The sequence below is a fragment of the Candida theae genome, assembly GCF_024610275.1.
Source record: "Candida theae strain CBS 12239 chromosome Unknown scaffold35, whole genome shotgun sequence".
NCBI classification, from domain to species: Eukaryota; Fungi; Ascomycota; class Pichiomycetes; order Serinales; family Debaryomycetaceae; genus Lodderomyces; species Lodderomyces theae.
Window position 1 is genome coordinate 56,661 of NW_026261424.1, and position 26,560 is coordinate 83,220.

General features: G+C 40.3%; 11 protein-coding genes across 11 annotated transcripts in view; 2 read left to right on the plus strand and 9 right to left on the minus strand. All coding sequences in view use genetic code 12, as the record gives it.

Moving 5' to 3' along the window:
- Positions 1-2,516, minus strand: part of KGF57_002122 (uncharacterized protein) — a gene marked incomplete at both ends in the record, with an annotated part of 5,519 nt that extends 3,003 nt beyond the window's left edge. Inside the window, one exon of the mRNA XM_051751402.1 lies at positions 55-2,516. Coding sequence (XP_051609374.1) covers positions 55-2,516 — 2,462 coding nt within the window. The remainder of the gene's footprint in view (positions 1-54) is intronic.
- A 1,475-nt stretch (positions 2,517-3,991) lies between these two features.
- KGF57_002123 (CFEM domain-containing protein) lies at positions 3,992-4,714 on the minus strand (the record flags this gene model as incomplete). Its single annotated transcript, XM_051751403.1, has 1 exon — positions 3,992-4,714. One exon carries the CDS (start codon positions 4,712-4,714, stop codon positions 3,992-3,994), a length of 723 nt encoding a protein of 240 aa, XP_051609375.1.
- A 1,926-nt stretch (positions 4,715-6,640) lies between these two features.
- PGA7 (Pga7p) lies at positions 6,641-7,336 on the minus strand (the record flags this gene model as incomplete). Its single annotated transcript, XM_051751404.1, has 1 exon — positions 6,641-7,336. One exon carries the CDS (start codon positions 7,334-7,336, stop codon positions 6,641-6,643), a length of 696 nt encoding a protein of 231 aa, XP_051609376.1.
- Positions 7,337-8,995: 1,659 nt separating this feature from the next.
- FRP1 (Frp1p) lies at positions 8,996-10,966 on the plus strand (the record flags this gene model as incomplete). The annotated part of the gene is made up of 2 exons (XM_051751405.1): positions 8,996-9,048; positions 9,256-10,966. 2 exons carry the CDS (start codon positions 8,996-8,998, stop codon positions 10,964-10,966), a joined length of 1,764 nt encoding a protein of 587 aa, XP_051609377.1.
- A 91-nt stretch (positions 10,967-11,057) lies between these two features.
- On the minus strand, positions 11,058-12,569 carry MEP2 (ammonium permease; the record flags this gene model as incomplete). The annotated part of the gene is made up of 1 exon (XM_051751406.1): positions 11,058-12,569. The coding sequence occupies one exon, from the start codon at positions 12,567-12,569 to the stop codon at positions 11,058-11,060; it is 1,512 nt and encodes a 503-aa protein (XP_051609378.1).
- Positions 12,570-14,694: 2,125 nt separating this feature from the next.
- KGF57_002127 (uncharacterized protein) lies at positions 14,695-17,730 on the plus strand (the record flags this gene model as incomplete). The annotated part of the gene is made up of 1 exon (XM_051751407.1): positions 14,695-17,730. One exon carries the CDS (start codon positions 14,695-14,697, stop codon positions 17,728-17,730), a length of 3,036 nt encoding a protein of 1,011 aa, XP_051609379.1.
- Positions 17,731-17,876: 146 nt separating this feature from the next.
- KGF57_002128 (uncharacterized protein) lies at positions 17,877-18,287 on the minus strand (the record flags this gene model as incomplete). Its single annotated transcript, XM_051751409.1, has 1 exon — positions 17,877-18,287. One exon carries the CDS (start codon positions 18,285-18,287, stop codon positions 17,877-17,879), a length of 411 nt encoding a protein of 136 aa, XP_051609380.1.
- A 592-nt stretch (positions 18,288-18,879) lies between these two features.
- On the minus strand, positions 18,880-21,864 carry MNR2 (putative Mg(2+) transporter; the record flags this gene model as incomplete). The annotated part of the gene is made up of 1 exon (XM_051751410.1): positions 18,880-21,864. The coding sequence occupies one exon, from the start codon at positions 21,862-21,864 to the stop codon at positions 18,880-18,882; it is 2,985 nt and encodes a 994-aa protein (XP_051609381.1).
- A 1,274-nt stretch (positions 21,865-23,138) lies between these two features.
- KGF57_002130 (chromatin-binding transcription coactivator) lies at positions 23,139-23,723 on the minus strand (the record flags this gene model as incomplete). Its single annotated transcript, XM_051751411.1, has 1 exon — positions 23,139-23,723. One exon carries the CDS (start codon positions 23,721-23,723, stop codon positions 23,139-23,141), a length of 585 nt encoding a protein of 194 aa, XP_051609382.1.
- A 219-nt stretch (positions 23,724-23,942) lies between these two features.
- On the minus strand, positions 23,943-24,944 carry KGF57_002131 (D-arabinose 1-dehydrogenase (NAD(P)(+)); the record flags this gene model as incomplete). The annotated part of the gene is made up of 1 exon (XM_051751412.1): positions 23,943-24,944. One exon carries the CDS (start codon positions 24,942-24,944, stop codon positions 23,943-23,945), a length of 1,002 nt encoding a protein of 333 aa, XP_051609383.1.
- A 268-nt stretch (positions 24,945-25,212) lies between these two features.
- On the minus strand, positions 25,213-26,484 carry KGF57_002132 (uncharacterized protein; the record flags this gene model as incomplete). The annotated part of the gene is made up of 1 exon (XM_051751413.1): positions 25,213-26,484. One exon carries the CDS (start codon positions 26,482-26,484, stop codon positions 25,213-25,215), a length of 1,272 nt encoding a protein of 423 aa, XP_051609384.1.
- Between the last annotated feature and the right edge of the window lie 76 nt (positions 26,485-26,560).

A 26,560-nucleotide genomic window follows, 5' to 3' on the forward strand; every position in this document is an offset into this window, starting at 1 on the left:
GGCGATAAACTATCCGCAACACGCAATTTGCCATCATAGATGAATTTCTCAGACGATATCGAGTCGAGTGTAAGCACGGAATGATGTGGGTTGGGGGATGTTGTAGTGAGCAAATGTCTTTGTCTTATAGGTGATGTTGGTGCTGATGGCGTCGAGTGTATTGATGGTGATAATGTGGGAGATAGCGTAAGCATGTTGGTGTTGGCGTTGGTGTTGGTGGTTTGGTTGTGTGTGTATTTGTCATGAAGAAGAAACTTGTCCGATGATGGTGATTGCAAGTCGGCATTGTTGAATTCAAATAGATATGTTGGCGATTCAGTTCCATTAGGCTGTGATTGTGATTGTGGTTGTGGTTGTCGTGATGTTGGTGAAGCGACTCCAATGTCGTCATTGTTGGATGACGAGGAGGAGGAGTTCGACGATGGTGAGTGGTCAAATTTATGCAACAAGTTACCTAGGGATCCGGTAGTATCTTCCCTATTTGACATATCTCGCGAGTTTTCCTCTGGAACAATATCCAATTGAGATGAAGAATGGGGCATTCTGTTAGGTACTCTTTCTGGTGATGAAGTAGGAGCTAATGTCTTGTACTCGACTATATTCCCATCTGAATCCAATCGATGAATATTTTGCGATGAGTTATCGTGCTGGAGCAATGCATTCAATGAGTTATTACTCATAAACGCATTGTTTGCTGATGAAAGCTCCGAATCACGCTGTACGTGATCGTCAACTAATCGTACTGAAAACAACTGCTCGGTATTCACTGTTGATAAAGAAGCATCGCTGTGTCTCGTCAAGTTTGCCGGAGTTACAATTGCTTTATCGTCTGATTCCCCATTTGCTCGCCAGCTCTTCATAACTGGTTGTTGTTGCTGATTCTCATGGGTATCATAAAACGACTCATCATTACTATCGACATGGGTTAAAGTTGAAGTTGAGGAGTTGGCTGATACTCCCTCCAATTTCATTAGATTAACTTGTGATTCATTCTTTGGATCAATAGGGAAGATTGTAGCACCACCAGCACTAACACCACCAACACCAACTGCAGTTTTAGCCCCACCTGGTACTCGGGTAGTTTCTGACGAATCAGTTCTCTTTTCATCATCGGAATCTTGTTTATCTTTTCTCCTTTTATAGCAACAGCAGAATATAACAAAAGCAGCCACCAAAATGAGAAACACTGGAATACCAACACCAAGCCCAATGGCTAAATCTCTATTCCTGTGCGAGTTGTGAGACGCACTGGAAGTCGATGTTGCATTATTTGAATCGTCGGTGGCCGAAGCAGCAGCAGTACCAGTTCTCGAGGATGACGATGAAGTCGATGTCGAGCTTGAACTTGATGTGCTTGACGTGACCACCTTGTTGACACCCAATATGTTAAAGCTTTTCTTCTCGTCTTCTGAATCCAATTTACCTTCAATTGAAACTTGCAACTCATCAAAATTCTTTGGCGTCATTCCATTCAAGGTCTTGTTATCTTCGTGGTAAGAAAGCCAGTTTGCATTGCTATAATCAACATTGACATCAGTGTCATTAATGTTTGTGAATATCGAATTCATTATTTGGTACAGGAACCATTCACCCTTTGTCGCATTGACGTCGTCAAGTGACTTGACTGTGAATACGGACCCAATGGCAGCAAAGGAATAAGGCAAGTCAACGGTATTTCCAAAAGTATCTTTTACGGTTATTGAAAAATTGTCAAATGTCGAAGTGTTTGGAAACAGCCCGCTAATCACATAATCATTGTCATCAAACGTCAAGTAGGTTGGTAAGTTATCCGCATCAACTTCAGATATATTCTCTTTGGAAATCAATTGACCATCAAGATAAACATGCGACAATATTGGTACCAGCGCATCCACATCTTGTCCAAAAGTACCATTAATCTTGATGGTATTGTTCAAATCAGTTTCTAGCTGGTGACCACCAACAACGAGTTTGAAAACACTTGAAGCACCAGCATAGCCATAATAATCACTAGCAATGAAACTGAAGCCATACTCAAAAGAAGGTGCATTTTCAGACGTGACATCTGGAACAGTTCCAGAGAAGGTAAGTTCCTCTCCATCAAATGATAACCAATTGGGCAATGAGCTGCGGTCAGCTGATCTTCCATAATAAGCAATGATTGACCGCAGACTTGATGAGTATTCTTCAAACGTATCTTTGCTAAATTTCAAATTGATCTTGTCGCCTGGCTTGACAACCAAACCGTCGTCACCATTTGTGTTACCAAATTGTGCCAATTGTTGCAATACGCTTGTACCTGACGCAACATGCAAGCCTGTATCATTGGATACAATCATGGTGTAGTTGTTGGATAAAGTTGACTGGTCACTTTGGTCGGTACCATGAATGGTGATATCAAACTCACCAACGTCTGGTTGACTAGGCTTACCAGTAAATGTTCTAGAACCCGAATCAAATGATAACCAAGAAGGTAGATTTGATACCTCATAAATGATGGCACCGTTGCTGTTTGACTTGTAGGTTGTATTTGCCATGGTGAAGCTGTAATCCTGGTCAACTCTTCCTACGTTTGGAAGTTGCTCATTAAAGGGGAACCCCAAGTAAATTGAGGCTGTTGCATGTTGTATAAGGTGTAGAAGCAGTAGTAGCAATAATCTTAGTAGTGTAAAGTGTAGCATTGTCTTGTATCACCTCTGATTCTTTTCATGTGTAGTCAAACTAGGACTGTTGGGAGTGGGAATGGAATTGCGAGTGTGAAGCTCAATCCTATGTGTCGATCTATGTGTTTTGTCTGAACCTTGAGTTGGTAACTAGTGAATCGGTGAATGAATGAACGAAGGTATAGACTGAGGAACGAAGAGCAGATGTTTGTAGGTGAAAGATGTTTGAATTGTCAAAAAGTTTTCTTTGCTGCCACTGTACTCTCTGTTTCTCGTAAAATGAAATGGTTTGTTTGTGGTTGTGTGTGGTTTAGTGTTACTCTCACTCACTCTATTTTAACCCAATTGGGTGGTGGTGGTGGTGTTTTTGTTTTGTATTAGCCTTGTGTACACTTGCTTCCCCCTGTCTTTTCATCTGTTGATCGTGTATTGTGTGTTGTAATGTATTTGTATGTAATTGTTGTTGTCTGAATATTCTTTTTTTTTTTTTTTTTTGTCGCGTTTCTCCTACTTTTTGTGTTACTCACTTATTTTATTTTTCGTGTACATCCATACACACATACGTTTATTATTATTATTATAATTATCAAGAGGTTCAATGCAAGGGACTTGGAATTTAACCGCATTGAGAAAGGATCATCATACACACATCCAAAGGAGACAGTGGCATGCACTAATATACCCACACACATTCACTAACCATTCCCTCTTTGACGTAGAAGGTATCACACACACACGCTCTCTCTCTCTCTCTCTCTCTCTTTCTCGCTCTCGCCATGTCGGACATACTTACAAACGTTCTGGCTAAGATACAGATACACACACGACTTTGTAAAAAGTGTTGTCCTCGTAGCAGCTCTGGTTATAGCTTTGCAAACAATAAGGAGCAGCTCATCTTGAAACAGATAACTACATATATCCACCGTATATATCTTTTGTACGAGATACACGAGATACAAATTAGAACAAAAGGTACATTCCAACTCTTTACATTCTATTCTCTTTGAGCATGTACAGTTAACATCGTCTACCAAATGAGTTAATTTTGGCAACGAATCTCCTGCGATACTGTTCACGGTATACATTCCAATTTCACTACCTTGTTTTACTCTTAGCCGATTCTATTTCTGAGTCCACTTTCACTCACACACTCACACACTCATTCACTTGCGAGCGAAAGTGAGTCCTCTATAGCTCCTCTTCAAGTAGATGAAACGATATTGCAACAATTCATTTGTCAAACAAGCACAGTTATATTACTTGAAATTAAACATCTATTTAGAATTTATTTTATCTGACGAGAATACAGCGCAATTCAATCTCTTTCTCTTGTGTATGGTCTACAAAATCTAGATCATAGCAGCTAAAGCGGCAATGACACCACCCATTGCAACACCTGGAACAACACCACCGTTGACAGTAGCAACAGAATGCTCGGATGCAGATTCGCCTTCACCTTCACTTTCACCCTCTGCTGGGGCGGCGGAAGAAGAGGAAGTTTGCTCTTCGGCGGATGATTCAGCAGCTGATGACTCACCAGCAGCTACGGATGGTTCAGCTGGAGCAGAAGATTCGGCAGCAACAGTAGTTTCCGGTGCAGAGGTCTCAGCTGCAGCTCCAGCAGAAGATTCGGCAGCAACAGTAGTTTCTGATGCAGAAGTTGGAGCTGGAGCAGATGTAGTGTCTTCTTCTTGAGTCGAAGCAGTTGTAGTTTCAGCAGCAGTGACAGCGGCAGCGGCAGCAGTACTCAATGCAGTAGTGACTGAGGCTGGTGGCATCCAGTACGGTTCCCAAACACCAGCAGAGGAGCAAATTGAAGTAGCCAATGACTCAAATTGAACAACGTTTTGCCCTTGACAGTTTTCAGCAACACAGTTACCAATGGCACCAGCAAATTGGGGCATGATACACAAACAACCAGTGTCCCAGTATGGACAAGGGGTTGAACCAGTGGATTCACGAACACATGGTTGAGCACATGCTGGCAATTGATCGTAGATTCTATCAGCAAATCCGTTGATTGAGGCAGTCTTTGGGATGCTTGGGTAAGTAGACCAGTTTGCACCTTCCATTTTTGTATTAGTGTGTTTATCAGCGAATGAAGTGTAATAAAGTTGGTGTCCTCTGTATGTATAGTAGAATAGACAGGGTCAGGATATTCGGGATTGTCGTGCCTATTTATACATTTTGAGAACCTTTTCAATCGCAACTAGCATCTCCCCAAGGAAATGAGTCCTGCCTGGGTTTATTGACTTTTTAGGTAGATTGTACACAAAAGAAACTAAACTAAGACTTCATACATTGGTGAAAGTTTTGGCGGCAAAAGGTTCTGGATTCTGCTTTTGCATCAAAAGCCAAGGATTAAGTCAATTCCGAAACAGGAATTGTATTTGTTCACCACCCGATCCTGGCCTTTGTGTACACATAATCATGTCCTGTGCATGGTCACACGTAATCCTCAGGGATAAACCGGTTTCAGCATAGCTCTGCTTTTATACTACATGCACCACCATATGGAAGCTGGACCCGATGAGTAAACCATATTGAAGAAACGGTTTGCTCAATTAGGAAATTGAATATACAGAAAAGGAAAGACAAACAAACAGACTCCATGGAAACGACGGGCCTTGTTTTCCCAAAAGCAAAACCTAGCACAGATGAGCGGGCCACTATAGCTTAAATCTTGGCAGCGTCGGATGAGATCAATACTAGGCAACACAAAACCGTAAAACAAGGTATACTTTGTAGATGAAAGCTTATTTTACCTACCTTTTTTTAGTCGTTTCACGGCACGGCCCGACAATAGAGTAAAGCTTGCGTCCAAGAGTGATTAACATTGCCAGAACCAGAAAGAACATCCAACTGCCGATTGTTTTGAGTAGTTCACCGAAATGAAGTGAAGAAATATGTAGCGCCCCCGATATGTCCCTCCAGTTGACGCTTTGTTTTGTGGTTAACAACTCACTAAAATTTAATTGTGCAAAACCTTACTAAGAAAAGGAAAAGTCTAAATTTGTACAAAATGAAGCAGTGGTGAGTGTGATCTACTTGGGAATATCATCGCATTTGCACTGCTACTCTCATAGACTCAGTGCAATAAAGTCAAAATAAAATTTTTTTTTTTTTTCATTTTATTATTTCTTATTCTAATTCTGTTAGCTAGGTTTATGGTGGAAATGGCATTTTGTTGCAATTCGGAAAAGAAAAAAAAAAAAAGAGAGATAAAGTCCAATACAGCACAATATAGTAAAATTCAAAAGGCAAATTCTGTTTTAAATCAACTTTTCTTGGAACAACGTTTCCAACCAATAAACGGAATCAAAGTGTTTTTAATTAAAGACTAAAGAGACGGGACAGTAGAAGCGCTCGCTATATAACGCAACTAGAAAATAGCTATAGTCGGTCATGAACTTTTATCAGTATTAGATTCAACTCATTGCGCTCCTTCCTCTGTCGTCGTCATTTCGTCGTAATAAAATCCCCTACTCTACTACAATGGCATTGCTTTCGCTTATAAGAAATAGGACAAGTTTGCAAAGGCGCTCAAGCAATATGCAACTTTGTTTACTTTTTGTACTGTACCATTTCCATTCTCGGCTTTATCGTAAATTGGGAAAAACAACAATAAAAACATTACGCATGTCGGTTTCTCTCTTTGTGTGCTGCGTTTGGCTTTGTGTGCTACTGATTGAAAAGATAACTTAACAAATATAGCGGAGTACACCAAAACTCTCAATAGTTTGTTTACATTAAAGAGAAAAAAAGAGATTTAGATGACTATACAATCTTGGGAAGTAGCGTTGTGGTAATGGAACACTTGATTTTTCTTTTCCCAGCTGGGATTGGAGCAATAGATATGTATAACAACCAACAAATTGGAGTGCAGCGAAAGCAAAAGATACTTTTCAGATTGCAAAAGAATAGTGGGAAGAGAAAGTGATTGCAACTTTGCAGATTCAAAGCGCATCTATTTGTAACCTATATACCTAATCCTTATTTTACATGAGGAAACTTACCAAGACACAGAGAATCACTGTTCCCATGCTACCAGCTTGTAAAGCGGCGATGTTGGAAGTTGATCCAGTAGAAGTAGAGCTGCTGCCGCTGGTGGTTGAGGCAGAATTAACAGAAGCAGTCTCTGATTCTGATTCTGATTCTGACTCGGACGTTTTTTCAGCATTTGATGCTGAACCAGTTTCCGAAGCACCACCGTTACTAGAACCTGTCTCTGAAATAACATTTGTATCTGAACTTCCTGGTGCAGTTACCCATGACATGGCAGTTTTACCTGAAATAGTAGTAACCTCCTTAGCTCCAGATGCAGCAGATGCCATCATATCTGAGATGGAAGCAGGCATCATCCAAGTGTTTGCACCAACAGTTGAACACAATGACGTTGCCAAAAATCGTGCACTTTGAACATCTTCCCCTTTACAGTTCTTGGCAATACATTGACCAACCAATCCTGACCATTGGGGCATGACACAGAAGCAACCGGTATCCCAATATGGGCATGGGGTGTTGCTAGTGCTGTACTTGACGCAATCCTTTGCACAATCTGGCAACAAGTCAACTATGGGGTCAGCAAAACCATTGATTGATGCGGTTTTGGGAATCTTTGGGTAAGTAGCGTAATTATCGGCCTGCACGAGTGTTACCAAGGCAGCAGCTAATACGGTGTAGATGTATAACATTGTAGATGTGTACTTGAAAGGGAAAGCCTAAAGGAAAAGGGGATGTTGTAAGATGATTTGATTAAGCTTTAACCTGAGTCGAAAGAAATCGGTCATATATGTATATATATACATATATATGTATACATATATGGTTGGATTATTGTGTTTTATTTGTTTGTCTTATGAAGGTAAGAACTTTACAAAAATTTTTGAACAGACTACACTAAATCTATACATTTGGTCGAATATAAACTCAACAAGTTTTTACGCTCAAACTATGTGTGTGCGGGGGTAATGTATCCGTACATCGCAACTTACTGCTTGCCTCAATTAAACGGAAATATTTAAAAGAGGAGGAAGTCAATACAGCAGAGGGTAAGAAATCAAGTTTTGTGACGACTGAAGATTAGTTTTAGACTTCCTTAGGTCCAAGAGTCACTCAGTGCATGTAATCAATCAAGTGCTAAGGTAAGATTTCTGTCTTGTTTCCAGCATCTATACAAAACACCATCACTGGGCTTTATATTTTTTCGGCCTGCTTCCGAAGTTTGGCTACAAAGTGTTCCCACAATATTATGTGGGAGTCTGTAGCTGACACTACTGCAATATTTGCCTGTACAAGGATTGATCAATTTGATAAATATATTTTGACTATTGTATGCTTTTTGTGCTATTCCGACATTGCAGCAAAAACAAAATCACAAAACGTATGTGATACAAAACCTTAAAATCAACTGTTTTTCTTCTTCCAATTGCAAAAAAAGTGCTTGGCATAGATTTCAATACACGATATGTCCACCAATCACAGAAAAGCATCATCCTCTATACTTCTTCCATTGCAGTGCATGCAAGATCTAAAGCGTGAACAGTAAAGAAAGAGGGCATTTGGAATAACAAACCAGTTTCTTGTCCTAATCGAAGTTATGTTTTTACTTCTCTTGGAACAGCCTCACAAATATCACTTCATGCAGCAGCTCCAGAATAGGCTATTTACTTTACTTTCCAAATAAAAAGTTAGCATTAATAGTCGACCGATATCCACCATTTGTACTTCAAAGAACAACACAGAGTTGAGGAGCGGAGTTATCATTTGCTTGAAATCCATGCTCGCATTTACTGATGGTAAAGATTTGATATTACTTCCATCAAAATCAGAGTTACCTTTTCTTTTTTTTTCTTTGTTTTTCTGCAACTTGTCTATTATTTGCTGATTATTCTTGGAGAAGCGATCTGAGCTGATTAAATAAAGTTTTGCTATTTGAGAAACAGAGATTGGCTGCATTTGGCGATACTTATTCAGTTTCAGTAAAGAACCTTCTTTGGTGAGATAGCTCAAGTAATCATGGATCCCCGATATTGCAGTCTCTCTAATTAGTCTTTTTGATCTAATTGTTTTTAGTTTTTTTTTTTTTTGTATTTGATTTCTTTAGCAAAGGTCCTTCACTTTTGTTACTCTTTTCCACCGAATCCTAAACGTTAAATGTAATTTGAAATAAATATGATATAATTTCTTTGCTTTCTATTGCTTGGAATGAGCAAGAACCCACTTACAATCTTCAAATAGGTAAATATTCATCATTAAATACCATTTTGACTCTTCTTACAAGTTAAAAATAACGACTCAGTGCACTTCAAATAGAGTCCCTCAGCATAAACCCACCTTCAAAGTTTTCCACCATGGCTGTTCCCTTTGACCAACAGTTTTTTGTCGAAAGAGAAAGAAATAATAAGTATGAATGGCTTATATTCATTCTAACATTGGTGATATTAGGTGCGCACGGACTACTATTCCACTGGATTCCTCGATACTTTCGCATAAAGAGGCAAAGCATCGGACTCAAACACGGTAAATATTTTGCATTCGTTAAAGCCTGGGACAGTCTCACGTGTTGCAAACACTACACAGTATTCAACACAAAATTTTATTATCAACCTAGTCTAGTGCTATTCTGCATTGTGTTTGTCGGAGTCAATATTGGGTTATGTTTTGCTGAAATTAAAGATATTGACTATCAAGGGTACATGTACGCCATCTCGAAAAGAATATCACGTATTGGCATTGGCAACTTGCCAATCTTGTTATTGTCAGTCATGAAACACGATTTGTTAACGCAGTTCTCGGGTTTTCAATTTGACAGGTTGGAATTCTTGCATAAATGGTTGAGCAGATGGATGTGGGCCATGATTACAGTGCATTTGTCATTGGCTTGCTACTATTGGTTAACAAACAACTTCTTGATTATGATTATTATCCCACCCCAGATTTTTGGATTCATGGCGTATGGAAGTTTGTTTATATTGACTTGGACAAGTATGAAGTTTATTCGACAATGGTGTTATGAATTTTGGTTGGTCCAACACCGTGTTTTTGCCTTCATTATGTTGTTTATGTCATTTATCCACAATTCTGGGAACCGGGCAGCGGTGTTGGTTTCGGTTCATGGATTGGTTATTGATCGAGTGTTGAGCAAAATTATGGCTCATATACATAAACGGTACTCGCCAACCAAGTGCAAAAGTGCATTCAGGATCTTGGATTCGGGAACTATTGAAGCAACGATACCAGTTAGGGAAGATGGGTATGTGGCAGATAAATGGTACAACAAAATACTTGGATACAAGAATTGGAAAGCAGGGCAACATGTTTATTTGAATGTACCCAAAATCAAATGGCTTGAATATCATCCATTCACCATTGCCAGTTTAGCGTCATCTAACGAAATAAAACTATTGATAAGAGTCCAAAAGGGGTTTACGCGAAATTTAATGAGACACTTGGCAGACATAGATCATGAGGAGCACGCAGATGACTTGGTCAGTATCAAAGCCATGTTCCATGGGCCTTATGGCGCAGTGCATCAACCATTCATTTCATTTGACCATTGCATATTCTTTGGAGCTGGTTCAGGGGGTGCATTCACCTTCCCTGTGTGTTTGGATCTCCTTCAACAAATACAAGCTAAAGACGAAATGCAGGATTTCCTCTTTCGACCAGTTGCTCCCAAGATTAGATTTGTTTGGGCAATCAAGCAATTGAAAAATATTGTCTGGTTCAAGCATATATTCGACCAATTGAAAGGTTATTCTGCTCGGAATAAATTGATTATTGATATTTATGTTACCCAAGAGAGTGCCGACAGTAGCTGTTACTCTATTGAAGAGAGTCAAATTGAAAGTAGCCAGCCAAAATTAGAGCAATCTTCATCTAGTGACGAAGGATCATATGAATTGCAATCGATTGGACTGAATCTGAAATTACTCAACAAAAATCACATTTATGATGGAGAGAAAGTCAAGAGTCAGGACCTTGTAACGAATCAAACTGTAACCACCACGTCGACAACGATGACCAATCCTAGTGACAGTACTCAGAACAAGACAAAGTCAGATACTATAGAAGTGGAATACGATCTTAGTATCACTAAACCAACATACAATATCCACTACGGCCGTCCCGACATTGGCTCTATAATCCAAACGCACTCGAATGACCTTTCACAACAAATGAGTAATGACAGTGCTTACAAGTCATTGGCGGTTGCCTCTTGCGGTCCACCATTCTTTACCAATCTAATCAAAGAGCAGTGTCAAGTGGCAAGACGAGTAAAGAACTCTCCCGATGTGTATTGTTATACAGAATCGTTTTAGAGATATAACAAAGGTAGTAATACATTAGATAGTAAAAGCTTGGAGTTATTCTCTTATTCATTTATTATTAATACAACCTATTTCATTCGATTTATTTTTTTGATTCAACACTATTAGTATTATCGGTATCATTCTGCACTTGAGCCACACCATCAATCTGAACAGGAGATTGAACACCATTATCATTTACATTGTTTGAAGTGGCAGCTTTCAACCTCTCTCTCATGGCATCAGTTGATCTGATTGGTTCCAAAACGTATGGACTGTTTTCTGGATCCTCATCATCATTGTAGTAAGCATACTCACCAATTTGTGCCAAGTCGGTACCCAACATCTCTTCATCTTCATGTAATCTGATTCTCAAAAATGGAATTCTGTCCATAGCCAATAGCAAGATGGAAGTAACAACAAATGACCACGCAGCAATTGAAACCGATCCTGCCAATTGGTAACCCAATTGCTTCCAGTGATGATTCATCCAGCCACCATCAATTTCAGTACCATCAATCATTGCAACGTAATCAGCAGCAAACAAGCCTGTCATAAAGTTTCCAACAAATCCCCCTACTCCATGTAAAGCCCAAACGTCCATACCGTCATCGATTTGCAAGTATTGCTTCAAGTCAACGGCAAAGTTACAAATGATACCAGGTACAATTCCAAATATAATTGAGGTGTATACTGGCACGTAACCAGCAGCTGGGGTGATACCAACCAATCCAGCAATTGCACCAGTGCATAAACCAACAGTGGACCACTTACCGCCAGTTCTAAAGTAGTCAACAAACATCCAAGTCAAACCACCACATGCAGCAGCAATATTTGTGTTGACACAAGCATACCAAGATCTCATCTTGGCATTACCTGTTGAACCACCATTGAAACCAAACCATCCAAACCAAAGAAACACAGTTCCCAACACAATAGAAGATACAGAATGTGGTTTATATTTAGGAACTTTACCTTGAGTCAATGGATCGTGTCTTTTACCCAACCAAAGTGAATAGGCCAAAGCAGCAAACCCAGAGTTTTCATGAACTGGCCCACCACCAGCAAAATCCAAAGCTCCCAAGTTGAATAACCATCCATTGCCACCCCATGTCCAGTAAGCAATGGGAGCATAAACGACAGTCAACCATACAAACAAGAAAACCATCATGGGTCCCAATCGTGCTCTTTCGCAACCAGCACCAACCATCAAAATTGCAGTGACTGCAGCAAACATACCTTGGTACAAGCAGAATAAGATATCAGGCACAGAAGTAACAACACCTGGAGCACCCAACACATTTCTCAAACAGAAATTTTGTAAAGTTCCCAAGAACTTGGACCCATTATGTGCGAAAACCAACGAGTAACCCCAAAAGAACCACTGAAAGGCAGTGACACAAGCAGCCATTAATGAAGCCCACATTAATGAAAGAGCGTGTTTTTTTCTTGATAAACCTGAATATAGTAAACCAACACCGGGTATCATGATCCATACTAGTACTGATGCGGTACCGATCCATGCCATATCGGCACGATCGAATTGGGTGTTTAAATCGACTTTGAAAACATCTCCACCAGTTCCTTCTCCAGTAAGTCCTGATGAGTCAGACATGGCTTATATGTGATTGTAGCGAAGTATAAAATAAAACAAAAAAAAAATGTGATACTACAAAAAGGTTCAAATGAATATGAGAAGAAGAATTGATAGGGGGATACATAGCTTCCTATTTATATTAAGTTGAAGAGGTTGTTTTATTTTTACGAAATCCATAGATAAGATGCAGAAAACACAATGGAAATTACGCAAGGATACTTTTTAGCCGTGTTACATATCGTCTATTCACCTAGTATCAAGAAAGGCTAGTCACATATTATTCACATGAATCCAAACCTTTCTCCGCTCTTTTACTGTTTATGTATTTCTTGGCATTGTGTATGTAAAGGCATATATCTAGGTATGCATGTGTGATGCAACTACTTCTACTATGATATTCTTATCTATATGAGACGTAGTTAGTTAAAATGCTTGCAGTAAACAATATTTGTATTGCAAAATTAAAAGGCTCTAAGCTACCAAGTGAGATTTAATATTGATTCTTTTTATTTTTCTTTGCATAGTTACACAAGAGCCCCAATCGTCCAATCAAATTGCACCATTTGCACAAAAGAAACAAATTAAAAACATAATTTTAATAAACAGAATTCTATAGATAAGCAATATGCAGGACCTTTTTTCAGATCTTAGAAAGGTCTTTTTATACACAATAGTAGCAAGCAGTTGAATATTACAAAGTCAAGAAATATTGTAGACTTGAGACCATATTTGTCATGAGGAAGTAGAATGTATCACAGCTAAACTCCCTCCAGTCAGTGATACGCTGATTCAGTAGCTTGAAAAGAGTCCATGACAGAGGAAAAAAAAAAAAAAAAAAGGAAGGTACACCACTCTCACTTCGATTGACTTGTAGCGGTGTGTTGTGCTGGAATTGATGTTAATGAATGCGACAGTTTCATAGGCTCTAATACCAAAGAGTAATTAGCCAAACGTTTATTCTCTCTGCCGTTATGGTGTTGTCTTGGGTGGCTTTGCAACTCGTCACCTTTTATTCCTATAATAATTCATCGTGCGTCTTCGATTAAGCTTTGTAGCACCCCGTAAACAGGAAAGTAAAAGTATAAAGCGTGTATGCATAATGGTATGTAGTTCGAGAACAAATAGATAAAAAGATAACAGAATAGATCCACCACTTCTATTGTGTTACATATGCTAAAATCGCCTATCAATCTAGCCACTTTTTGTCCAATCGGGCTTCGTTGTTGAATATGAGTCGCCTGTACCGGAACGATTAGTATTTCATAACAACAAACGTTTTCGTGGATGTTTGTTGTGTAATCGCCTCTTCCTTTGCAATCACAAACGGAAGTTTACGGAACTATTCCTGTGAGCTTATTAGTGTGGCTTATTACACGCATAAGTTGAGTAATGAATCGATGCTGCATGTCAGAATCTCGTTTTGAAGCTAGACACAATGTCAATAACAGAAAGTAAAAAAAAGAGTATCTACTATCAGCAGACTACTTGTGATTGTTTTGTTTGTGGAGTAAAAGTTTTTGTGTGGATGGAAATGTATATATGCACGTGACTCAGTTAATTGGTTCATGTGGAAGAATATGGGGTGGTTCATTATCAGTACATCTCAGGACACGCTTTCTGTGACTAGGACTGGGGACAATAACATCAACTGGCTAGACAATTCGCAAGGAGTAAACCGATGCCACATCTACACTTGGAACGTCTACTTTCATCATAAGCGACGCTTATTGCAATCGATTTGCACTTGCAGAGCAACACTTCAAGCCAAAAGATACACTTGTTAAGAAATTACTCCTCAAGTCCTGGTTTTTGCCTGAAAGAGAGTAGTTTCAAATAACTCCCAATATTGGTGGAGGGAGCCGGTTATCCATCTTAGCCGAGAAATAGATCTCAAGTTTTAAAGACCGATTTGCGTGCGTCAACTATTGAACAAAATTGGTTGGCACACGCTTTCCCATACAAAAAGAAACAAACAAACAAAACAAAAAAAGAAATACATTTGGCCATTTTTCATCTCCTTCCACCACACCGTAGCGGAGTTTGGATTAGCAACCAAGAATTGAGTGCTACATTAAAGCAACACTAGTCACTCTATTGCTAGTAAACTCAACAGGCCATTGAGATTAAACCTGATACACAAAAGATGGAGGACGATTCTTACAACTTCGCAACCACTATTTTGACCTCCAAGTCACCCGAACAAGCTGCCGCAATTTTACCCAGTGTCATAACCGGGTCCACGGGTTTGAACAAGGACTTGATATCGTGGTTTAATAATTACAACAATGCAATTGGAGCTCATAATGCATCATTGAGACAATTACTCGAGGAAGCAAAGAAAATTGGTGGTCGCAGCAAAGTTGGATTCAACAACTTCCCACGCAATTGGAACTGCTTGGTAAACGCAGTGCAAATGGAGTTGAAGGACAATGAAATTTTGCAAGAGAGTTTGAAACAAGATGTCATCAACCCCTTGAGAAACTTGATTGAGAATGATGTAAGGATTTCTGAGTTGACTATCAATGGGCAAGAGTTGACTGAGCTTAGTCAACACTTGACTAAGGAGGGTGAGTATCAATGGAATTTCAAAGCACCTCAAGCATTTCTGAACTTGGAAGCTTTCAAGAAGATTGAGATTCAATTAATGTTCAATGTCGTTTTAAACTATTTCCAACTCAACAGTGCTAGGTTGAACAAAGAGGTGAAAAACAATGAAAACTCAACAAACTACTTATTGGGAAGCTTTAAATTGGATAATGAAATGAAAAGTCAGTTGGACTACATGCAGAATACACAATTCCAATTGCCTGCTGCACAAGCCACTAGTCAATCCCACACTGTAACTGCCAGTACTCCTGCTTCGTCGAGAGAGAGGAGAAGAAGCTCATTAGGTCGTCTTGACAAACATGCAGGATCAACGCCAGAAGAGCAATCACCAAAAAAGCAATCCAAGTTGAAATCGCGCGTTGGTTCCATTTTTGGAAGAAAGAAAAAGAAGGATAAGCACCAACCACAACTCGGCTCTACTATTGCAGAAACTGAATCCATATCTACAGATTCATCCACTACAAGATCAGCACCATTGTCTAGAAATACTACTTCAAGGTCATTGCTTGGCAGAGAACACAGGGTAGACTCGGGTACCGCAGTACAGGGTCCATCTCATGGGGCTCCTGCACAACCTCAAAGACAACAACTGCAAGCTTCATTCCCGCCTTTGAAGCCGCAACAACAACAACAGCAACCACAACAGCAGCTGCAGCCACCACTTGAAGAACAACAACAGCAACAACCACAACAGCAGCTGCAGCCACGCCAGCAGCTGCAGCCAGAACAGTTTCCACCAGTCCAGCCACCACTTGAAGAACAACAACACTTTCCTCCTCCACATCAGCAACAAGATCCACAGGCTGCGTTTGGTTCTAGCATTGCTCCTCAGCAATATCCTTTGCAACAGTTTCAACAACGCTCGGGTGTATCTTCACATCCGGTTGCCACTCCAACCCAGGGTTTATTTTCATCGGAGCAACAACCACAACAACAACAACAACAACAACAACAACAACAACAAAACAATTACAGAGATACTACGTTGCCAGCTACTCCAACCCATGGTAGAGTTACCAAGCCATTACCTGAACCAACGGACTCTCCAAATGTTGTGAGATACAGCAGTGGTGACGACGATGACGACGATGACGACGAAGATAACATTGTTGCAGGCAGAAGATCCTCTTTACTTGAAAGACATGATTTAGATATTCATGATGAAAGGGAGTTTGGAAATGGTGGAAGAGCCCCGGGTCAACACCAAAACCTCCCTCCAGTTCAACCCTCAGGCTTTTCTGGTGGACTACTTGATCCTAAAGAGAGAACAAGACAAGATAGTGCTGCAAGGTACTCTTTTGAAGCTGGTGACGATAACAAGCCCATCTTGGCAACGCCAAGAAGTGAGCAGAATGGGTTCAATGACGGGGACAGGGTTTCTGAAAGTAATGTTTCACTGGCTCACGAGAATAGAGGAATTGACAGCCAAGAATTCGATAGAATCTCTTCCAGCAATGATGAGTCGTCACAATTACCCGCAAGGTCTGGTGTTTCTGGTGTGGCAGCACCAACTTTCCCTCCAAGTGGCGAAAACTTTGCACCTCGCAGTTATGCTTCTTCTGATACAGCAGCATCAATTACAGGAGTTGGAGTTGGAGTTGGTGCTGGTGCTGTTGGTGCAGCTGCTCCGCCAAAACCTCCTCCATCCAGAAAAGTGGTGCATCATAATAGCGGGTCGGTGAGAGACTCTCATATGTTCCATAACTTGCCAACTGCAACTACAAACAGTTCCATAAGAGATTCGTTTGTTCAACCGCCAAGACCACAATCTGCAAGCTCCCACTTGAACAATCCATTTGCTGCGTTAAAGAGACAAGATACTGGATCATTATTGAACAATGATTTCAAGCACTTTAATTTGTCAGATGCCACTATTGGATTGAACTCTTCAATTGCAGAAATTGTCAATGCCACTTTTAAAGATGGCCAGTTGAAGTCGTCACAAGTGATTGGTGAGGTTGCATTCAATTACAACGGTCATCCAAATGAGGACTCGATAATTGTTCACATTCCTCATGATTATGATAGATTGATTGTGAACAAGACATTTATTGAGGAGTTGGGTGGCCACGATTACAAACTTGATCCTGTGTCAATTAGCTCGAAAACATTGGGGGGATTGAAGTACTTGGCAAATGACAATCATGTGCCATTGGTTGTGCAACAGATATGGAAATTTGAACCACATCAATCGAGTTTGATGATTAGTATCAGGTCCAATGTCAACGAGACGCTTGAGATTGAAAACTTGATTGTTTCTGCAGCGTTGAACACAAATGTTGCTGCTACGTCAGCATCGTCAAAACCGCAGGGAGCTTTTAATAAAGACAAGAATAGGATTACTTGGAGGTATAACCGTCCCGTAGTTTTGAAACCACAGGCGGAGGAAAAGTTGATTGCTAGGTTCATGACAAACGGACAAGGATCTGAACATGAACTGGGTGTGCAATTGAAGTTTGCTATAGGGAACCCAAGTGTTGTCAAGTATTGCTCAATTTATGACACTCGAGGTGAAGAGATTCCTGCTTTTAGGAACCTCATAAGTGGACACTACGCTAGTCATTTTGAATAAAAAGGGCACTAAATGAAGGAAAGAGAGTGGGCGAGAACGGGGTTGTGTTTGTTGCGAGAGCTACACAGTAGTATAATAGTTTTGTATAGTAATATGTATAAGTTTCCAAACCTCACTATATACCACACCTCTCCATCGTCGTCAACTCAATCATCTTTGGATCTCACCTCAGGCTTATTCAATCCATCATAGGCAGATTGCAATCCATTCAACTGTTTCTTCAACGCATCGATATCCTTCTGTTTCAATTCAATCAAATGCTTAACTTTGACCAATTCTTCACTATCGCCAGCTTCAGGAGCATTCAACCCCTCATCTCTCTCAGCAAGCAATTGTCTATACACCTTCTCCTTCAAGACCAACTTCCTGACAATTGTAGACACGGTATAAATACTCAACATCAAATACAAGATTGCTCCCGACAAGTACAAGTTCCGTTGCGAGTAAAACTTGCTAGCCAATTTGTCATAGTTGACAAACCCTTGCAACACGTCACTCTCCTGCACTTTTTTAAACTTTTCCAACCGTTGCAAACAATCGTAAAATTGCAACGACATCAAACTGATGCTAAAGACTAGAAAGACACGGAAGTTTTGTGTCGTTGTGATCTTGGTGTATATGTTGACGATTTGGATGCGGAGCATGAGTGGGAGTGGGAGGACAAAGAGGAGTAAGGTGATCATTTGGAAAACCATGGTGCTGAACACCAAAAGCATTTGAAGACTCATTGGAAATAGTGGCTAGCTGTTGAGATTTGTGTTGCAAGTATATAAAAGATGGAAGTCGCAAGTTTCAATAAAGTTACTCAATGGAGGACTTGTTGGTGAAGGCGTTGGATATTGTAGATTGCTTTATCTGTAGACCTTCAATTGATGTAGAGAGAAAGCTGCAAAGTGTATTCAATTATCTTTGCTGTCTTTTTTCTCACTATTTTTTATTTTTTTTTTTTTTTTGTTTTTATGCGGTCCTAATTTTCTTCAATTACCCGCCATTGTCAACTCCAGTAGGACTGAGCCTTGCAAAATCTCACCACAGGGTATTCCCATGCAAGAACAACACGCTAATATTCTGCGCTTTCTAGGCATAATTTTTCGGTTCACTTTACATAAATCATTACTCTACTATATTCATATACAAAAACACATCACTCTATAATCCAGTAACTCTTTTGGCATAATTGTAAGCAACAATACTGAACAAAACCATGCCTCCAATAATACTCCAAAACCAAGCCAATCCATCATAATCTTGTCCAGGGACAAGACAATTCATCCCCCAAAGCCCCGTCACCACATTGATCGGAAGCACAATCGTACCCAAAATCGTAACTTTTCCCAAAATGTCATTCGTATCATTATTGACTTTAGTCATGTCAATGTTGATTTGCGCAAGGTAATTGGAATGGAACCGGGCCAATAATTTTTCGTAATGGTTCAATGCACCAATCATTGTGTAGATGTGGTCTTGGATATCGCCCAAGTACATGGCGATTTCCAGTTGATGGCGATCGATTGTGGTGTTGTCCAAATCATTGAATCGTTTACTGAAGCCCTTAATGACGTCAGCTTTGGAGCTGAGGAGACGGAGTACTGACATGACTCGTTTACGGCATTCTCCAATACGACGCAACATATCCCCTTTGCGTCTCCAACCGAGGATACGCGACGACCCTGTGTCGGAGGTCGATGAGGAGGCGGAGCTTGATTTGGATTTGGTTCTTGACTTTGGTACTTGTCTGGTGTCTGTTGATTTTAAAAAGCCAGTGTTGTTGGGATCAACTGTTGATTTCGATCTTTTCCGCCAGACAAATACATTTTCGTGCGGCTCTTGAGATGATCGATGATGATGATGATGGTGATGACGATGGCTTTGGCTGCGATGATGATTATGTGTTGAACCTTCATCTTCAGAATCGGAATCGTCAGAATCATCATGTTCCCCAGAATGCATGCGTAAAATGGCATCTTCGATTGAATTCACTTCAGTTTCAATAGTTTCAATCATGGGTGCAAATGAGTCGGTGATATCATCAATCAATGCATAACAGATCCAATCTGAAGACACTGTCAAGTAATCCTTCAACATTCTTGCCCTTCTTCGCACATTGATGGGATGTGGCGTGGCGGAAAAGTGGAAAGTAATAACTGCATGTTTGAATACAATAATGTACATGTTCAAAGGCAGCAATTCACCCTCTCGGACTTTTTTACCTCTCGATCTAACTGAAGTGGAGATTGGCTTTTCATGGATCGAAGGTGGCTTTGTCTTTTTCTTTTTCAAGAAAGAACCAAACAAACGTGGCAACTTGGAAGCTAGTCCGCTCTTTTGATGTTGCCCATACAAACTTGAAGTATCGGAACTATTTTCATACATTTCTTGCAATTTGTTATACCTCTTCTCCTGCTCTTTTGCCTTTTGTTTGCGACGTTCATAAACGACATCAAACGAAGTAAAACAGATAAAGTAATAGTTTTTGAAAAGCTCAACCTTCTCTCTAGCTTCGCCAAGGAAAATATCCTCCGTAGTCAATGGGTGAATACCAAAAGTTCGTGAAATAACCTTCATCTCTTCCTCAGTGGGATCTAAAATGTCGAGCCAGTAAGGTTCGAGACTTGTTGAGTCTCCACTAGATGCAGGTAATGGGCTCTCGTTGCCGACTCTTGATGCTTTAGGAGTTGGCTGCAAATTGTTATTGCTTGACGACATTGAGTCTTGTTGTTTATGGGATTGGTGGTGGGTTGAAGTTGATCCACTGACTGACGTTGATTTTTCACCCGGTCTGAAAAGTTCAACTAATCTATCATAGATTGATTCTTCGGGATCATCGCTAAGCAATCCACATATGGTGGGGGCATGAATAGTTTCCGCTAAGTCTTCTCTAAAGTATGTGAATCGACACAATTCTCCCTTTTTCTGTCCCTTCAATGTCTTTTGAGCTTGCGACAGTGGTTGTCTCTTGTTCAAAATAGTGGGGATCTGGTCCTTTGATTTCTCCCATGGATGTGTTGGCGTGGGTCTGACTCTAAATGAATCGTTTAGTGACTCTAATGATTCAAGTTCATTAACTTTAAAGCTATCAACAAGTGGAGTTTCTTCATCAACTGCCGCCTCATCGAGTGCTTCTTCTGGTAAGGCAGATGCTGGAGGCCGTGGTGGCGAGTATTTGTTGCTGGGCGATTGCAAATTCCCCTTGCCTTCATGAATTACATCTTTTCCAAAATTGACAGATTGCACAACTTGATCAATCTCTCGTTCATGGTCTTTTTCCCTCTCCATCTCCTCCAACTCTTCAACCACATATTCTTCCATAACTTTTAAATTGGGCCATTCATCACGTTTCTCATCCTCTCGGTCATATGAATAGTAGCACACGTCATCCAATGAAGTTGAGTCACTTGAATGATCAGATGATGGATTGGACTCACCAAATTCCATCGAATTTACCGAGAATGCATCATCTCCATTGTCATTGTAGTTTATATTAGCATAATGGCCAGGCGAGCCAGGACTCAAATCATTCTCGTCCTTGCCAAAAGGGTTATGCCAAGACTGTGATCTAGCAAGCTGTCTCTGTTCGTGTGCAAACTGATCCATATCGACGGATATTCCTGTTGGAGAAACAGCCTCTTGTTCTTCGTCTGCCCCACCGCCAGACGATGAGCTCCGCAACAACAGTTGTAGGTTTCTGTTGGTTAGTGGTAAGGTTGGGGCAGTGGCGTAGTGTGTCGGACCTTTAGGCTTGAACTTGGCTGATTCAGTGTTGTCATCGTTGTCATTGCTATTGCTATTGCTATTGCCATTGCCATTGCCATTGCCATTGCCATTGCCACCCTTTTTCCCAGTTGTGCTATTTCTTTTGAACACATTTGCATTTGATGACCGGCGTCTAGTCCTGGCAGGCGATGAGTGCAAATGAGCCAAGTCGTTGTGTGCTCTGTGATCTATATATGACCCTGAGTCCACTAATCTTTCAAGTGAGCTGGTGCTTTTGTTTTTGTTGCCGCTATTGTCGTCAGTGGCATTGTATTTGGGTTGTAATTTGCGGGTTGTTGAAGTATGATCATTCAATCTCGGCTCGATTCTAATGGAGGGCGCAGTGCTCCCTTCCGTCACTGAACGATCAGGAGTATCCATGTTGTTGAGATGTGATTTGTTGGTGTTCAGATCAGATTGAATAACACTGTAAATAAATTAATGACTCAAGTGTCAGGAGGAGCGTGTGAGCTATTTTGGCAAACGGGCTATAGTAGTGGTGTCTTCTTCTCTTTCTCCTTATTTGAGAAGTAGTGTTTGTTCAATCTATCTCAAGTACATATATAAAAGGAATATATATATATATATATATGCATATGTTTCTTGGGGTATGGGTCCTACTTGATTGAGCAGGAATTCCATATTCTTTTTGTGTGTTTGTTTTGTGTTCAGAAGAGAAAAAAAAAATTTTTATTTACAACTTACACAGCAATCAAAAAAGGATTAAGACATAAGACATACAACAACACATACACACACACAGATAGATATATATGAACATCACCATCAATACTGTAAACTAGACTTGTGCTTAAAGTAAGATCTTCAAGGACCAACGGCTTGACGATAGGTAAACAACTAAACGGTCTGTGTGAACCAAAACGCCACGAAATCATTTCAGTTGTCAGCGCTTTCTATAGTTGTTGGTGCATTAGAGACAGGAGTGAAACGAGAAAAGCTACATCATACATTGTGTTTGTATTTGTTACATCTTAGATGTATTGAAGCCCTAAGGGTCACACGATGCTTATCTCTAAACAGTAAATTAATTCGCAGAACAATTGTACCACAACGTACATACACAATGTCTACACTATCTGAATTCCATTACTAACCTATAACTCTGTTGCGCTAAATTTTAGGCAATTACTTCCTCACCCAAAAAAGCCAGTCACTTGACCCCTCACGAAAGATATAGGAATGATACTTGTTGTTTTCTTCCGCCCTTTCTTCGCTGAGCCTTTTTTGACTTTATCATCCCAGTTCTGAACACATCGCCGCATACCAAGTAGAATCCGATAAAGATTCCTCGAGGAAGCAAGCAGCGCATACTTCCAAATGTGGCTAAGCAAATTTCTTTTCTTCTGTTTTTTTTTTATAGTTTTTTTATTTTTCGTATCTCGTATCCCAGTCACGTGGTATCTATTACGTCATTGATCACAGAGTTAATCAGAGGAACTGGATATCCCTACAACTTATGAACAAAAGACTGGAACGAAAGATTGTTCCTCGAGTTACTGCCACATCGACCTACTCTCCCCCTCCCCCCAATTACAAGCTACTAGTAATGGCTAGCACCAAACCGAACAATACTCTAAACAAATGTATACAACACAATGTGCAACCGGTGAAAGCATAACCTTATATACGGGAAATCACTCATCCGCGTCACTGACTTCCTCTTCATATCCACCTACTTCTTCTTCTTCATCCACCTCGTTATCAGCCACGACAAAATCTCCATCTGTGTCATTGACATCTTCCACTCTTTTAGCACCATCGCCCGCGTCATTCTCCGCTTCATTAGTTGAACCAGCAGCCACCTTCGCTTCCTTGGGTTCCAGCTTCACATCTTTCCTCTCCACAGTCTTCTTCTCCTCATTTTTTTTCTCTTCTTTCTTCACTTCCTTCTTTTTTGTCTCCCCTGCTGGCTCAACCTTCGCCTTCTTCAATTCACGTTCTCGTTGTCCACCACCATTCAATGCATCCAACGCATGTTCAATCTTATTATGAGCATCAATCAACTTGTAATACGTGTCTTCAGTTAATGAGATCCCCTTTTTACCCGGCTTGGCGTCGCCATTAGCATCCGTGTAGAACTCCCTAATGTCGACTAAATTGACATTGTTAAATTTACGCACAGTGACCCGTTTTTTGGTGTCTAGAGGGATGATTGTTTCTGGTGCACTATTGTCTTGGTGTGCTGGTTTGGACGAGTTGTATGATCTCTTGTATGCCATTGTGTGTGTGTGTGTGTGTGTGTTCTATGTGGTAAATCAAGCGTGATTAGGCGTATTGTATTATGAAGAAAGCAAAGAGTTGGTGATCTATTTTTTTCTACGCGTCACATCTCAGAGACAAGAAATCCCAGTTCCATTCTATAAAAAAAAAAAACCACACACACACAAATACTTTTGCCACCACAGCAAACTTGGAGACTTGACTCCCCTATGTGTCCGTTAGTTTGGGAAATGGCCACTGGACCAACTTTCATTAAAGTGCTCACCCAAATCAGCTTGGAACTGCTCAATCAACTTTGCGTCTGATTCAACCATCCCATCCCTTGTCAATTGCTCATATGCTTCTATAGCTACGTTCAATTCATGTAAATTGGAAACCCCCAACACAATACTTTGCCCTCTCTTAACGATCCATTCATTGATTGCGTACTTTGTCGCCAACTCAGCCAACTCCACCCCATTGTCCAGTTTCAATTGATGTGCCAAGTCATCCACTTTTGCCTTCAATTGTGGTGATGCTGGATGGAATGCATGTGTAGGTTCAGACCGTAATAATGACATGGATAAGATCAGGCCATTCATAATCTTGTCCACCCCAGCGTCAGTTGCCAATTTAGAGTCGTAGTCAAACAAGATGTTATTCTGAATACATCCATGACAATACGACATTACTGCATCCAACGGCGTTCCTTCAAGCTGTTTCCATTTCATGGCGACCTCGTAAATGAACAGGATAGGATATCCAGAAACACCAATGTTTTTCACAACACCCTCATTTTGCAAACTTTGTAACTCCCTCAATGCGTCAATCACTTCATCAGCACTGACAAATTCGATGTCATGCATATACACCAAATCCAAATACGTCGTTTGTAATCGTTTCAAGGACCGTAACACTGATTGACGCACCAGTGCTCGTGAATAATCAAATTCATCGAGTTTGATACGACCTGCTTTAGTGCATACATAATACGATTCACGCGGTACGTTTAACTCTGATAATGCGTGGCCCAAAATCTCTTCTGAAGGTCCGTAGTATGGCGATGTGTCAATGGCATTGTAGCCTAATTCAAATGCGTGGCGTAAGATATCTTGCACTGGTAGTGAATTGGGATTGGAGTGGTATTGGTAGTTGAATACGGCTCCTCCTATAATGAAAGGGGGTAGTCCTTTTAAAGAGGAGCTTCGGGAGGTCTTGGGGGTCTTGGGAGATGGACACATGCGACAAAGTGATGTTAGCGAGGAAATGTGCGTGTGTGTGTGTGTGATGTGTCGCTGTTGTTTATCGATCGAGATGCGTTCTCTCTTTGTTCGACGCATTTGGTCCAGATCTTTTTTTGCCTTTGTTTTGTGCAATTGAGACTCACAATTCATGGATTTATAATGTACAATACATTTGTATTATACCAAGGGATATTTCGTTACAGAGAATATAGTAGTGCACTTTGTTTTGGGAACCACTCCGTGCCTTATTAGTAACATTGTACACCTATATATCACATTCCAATTCACTAGAACTATCACGCACTAATTCATAAATCGGAGTTTCAAACTTAACAACAAGCTCCTTATTACCTTCCAAAGTGATAGCATGGGCTTTCTCAACTCCTATTGACCCATTGTTGGGTGAAACAGCATCCAGATAAGAACTCTCTTCTTCTGTACTCCAGTAAAATCCAACACATGATGGGCCCGTACGAGGCGAGATTGCGAGTTGCAATAGGTCAACCTCTGAGTCAAACAAATCTACATCCCACCAGTTTATACTTGTATTGGGGTATGCCAAAGTTAGTTTGCAAACTTCCGGAATTACGGAGTCGCAATACACATATGTATTAATGTGCATCTCATTTAAGCTCAAATGGGACAGGAGATTTAACGTTTCAAATGCGTCGAAAATCCACTCATAATCATCGGAGGAATCAAATTTGGGAGCCTGGTAGATAGCCATTACTTCCAACAAAGGGTATGCAACATCGAGACTTCCGGATCCAAGTACGGGTTTTAAATAATGTGGACTGTCTATGCAAAGTTGACGAATATGCAGGGTGTCAAAATACCGTTTAATCTCCAATTCTGATCCTTCGAGATACAATTTGAGACTGTACAATTTCAATGTGCATGGGGAGATCCGATTTAGGTCATGATGTGGCTTTACGTGAACACAAAGTTGTTTCAAGTTTGATAATTGATTAAAATACGGCATCTCAACCAAGTCAATATCTGCCTTGTGTATGTAGTCATATTTATCGGGACTTTGGGAAACAATGTTGCTCCACTTGCCATTGAGTCTGTAGGAATTGTAAAATGTATTTGAACTACCAGTAACAATACACTCCAGTTCTGGGTTTCCTTTCCACTGCTTCCTTGTGGGCGAGAAATATTTAATCAGCTTGAAATGGTTAAAAATTAACTTTAAAGTATCCTCGGACATGGCACTCATTTGAAGAAAAAGTATAGGTTGGCTAGCATCCATTTGTGACAAGTGACGTTTAACAGTTTCTTCAAAAACCACTGTCCATTTATTTGTCACTATGTTGTTTATAGATTCACGAATTTTTATGACTGATGGCTCCACCATCAAATAAGTTCGACTAAAAGTGTCTTTATCTCCGTATATAAATATATGATTGTAAAGTTTCCGTTTAACCGCATCTTGAAACTTGGAGTGTAGTGGAGCGAGCTTGGTTGCCTGGAACTGATTCAAATTCTGAACTACTTTGTCAAGAACGTCTGCTGGTAGATCACTTAGTGAAGGCATGACTTTGAAGTGGCTCGTAAATAGCTGAAATACCGCTTTTTACTCTAAGCAGTTATTTATAGATTGCATTGTATTA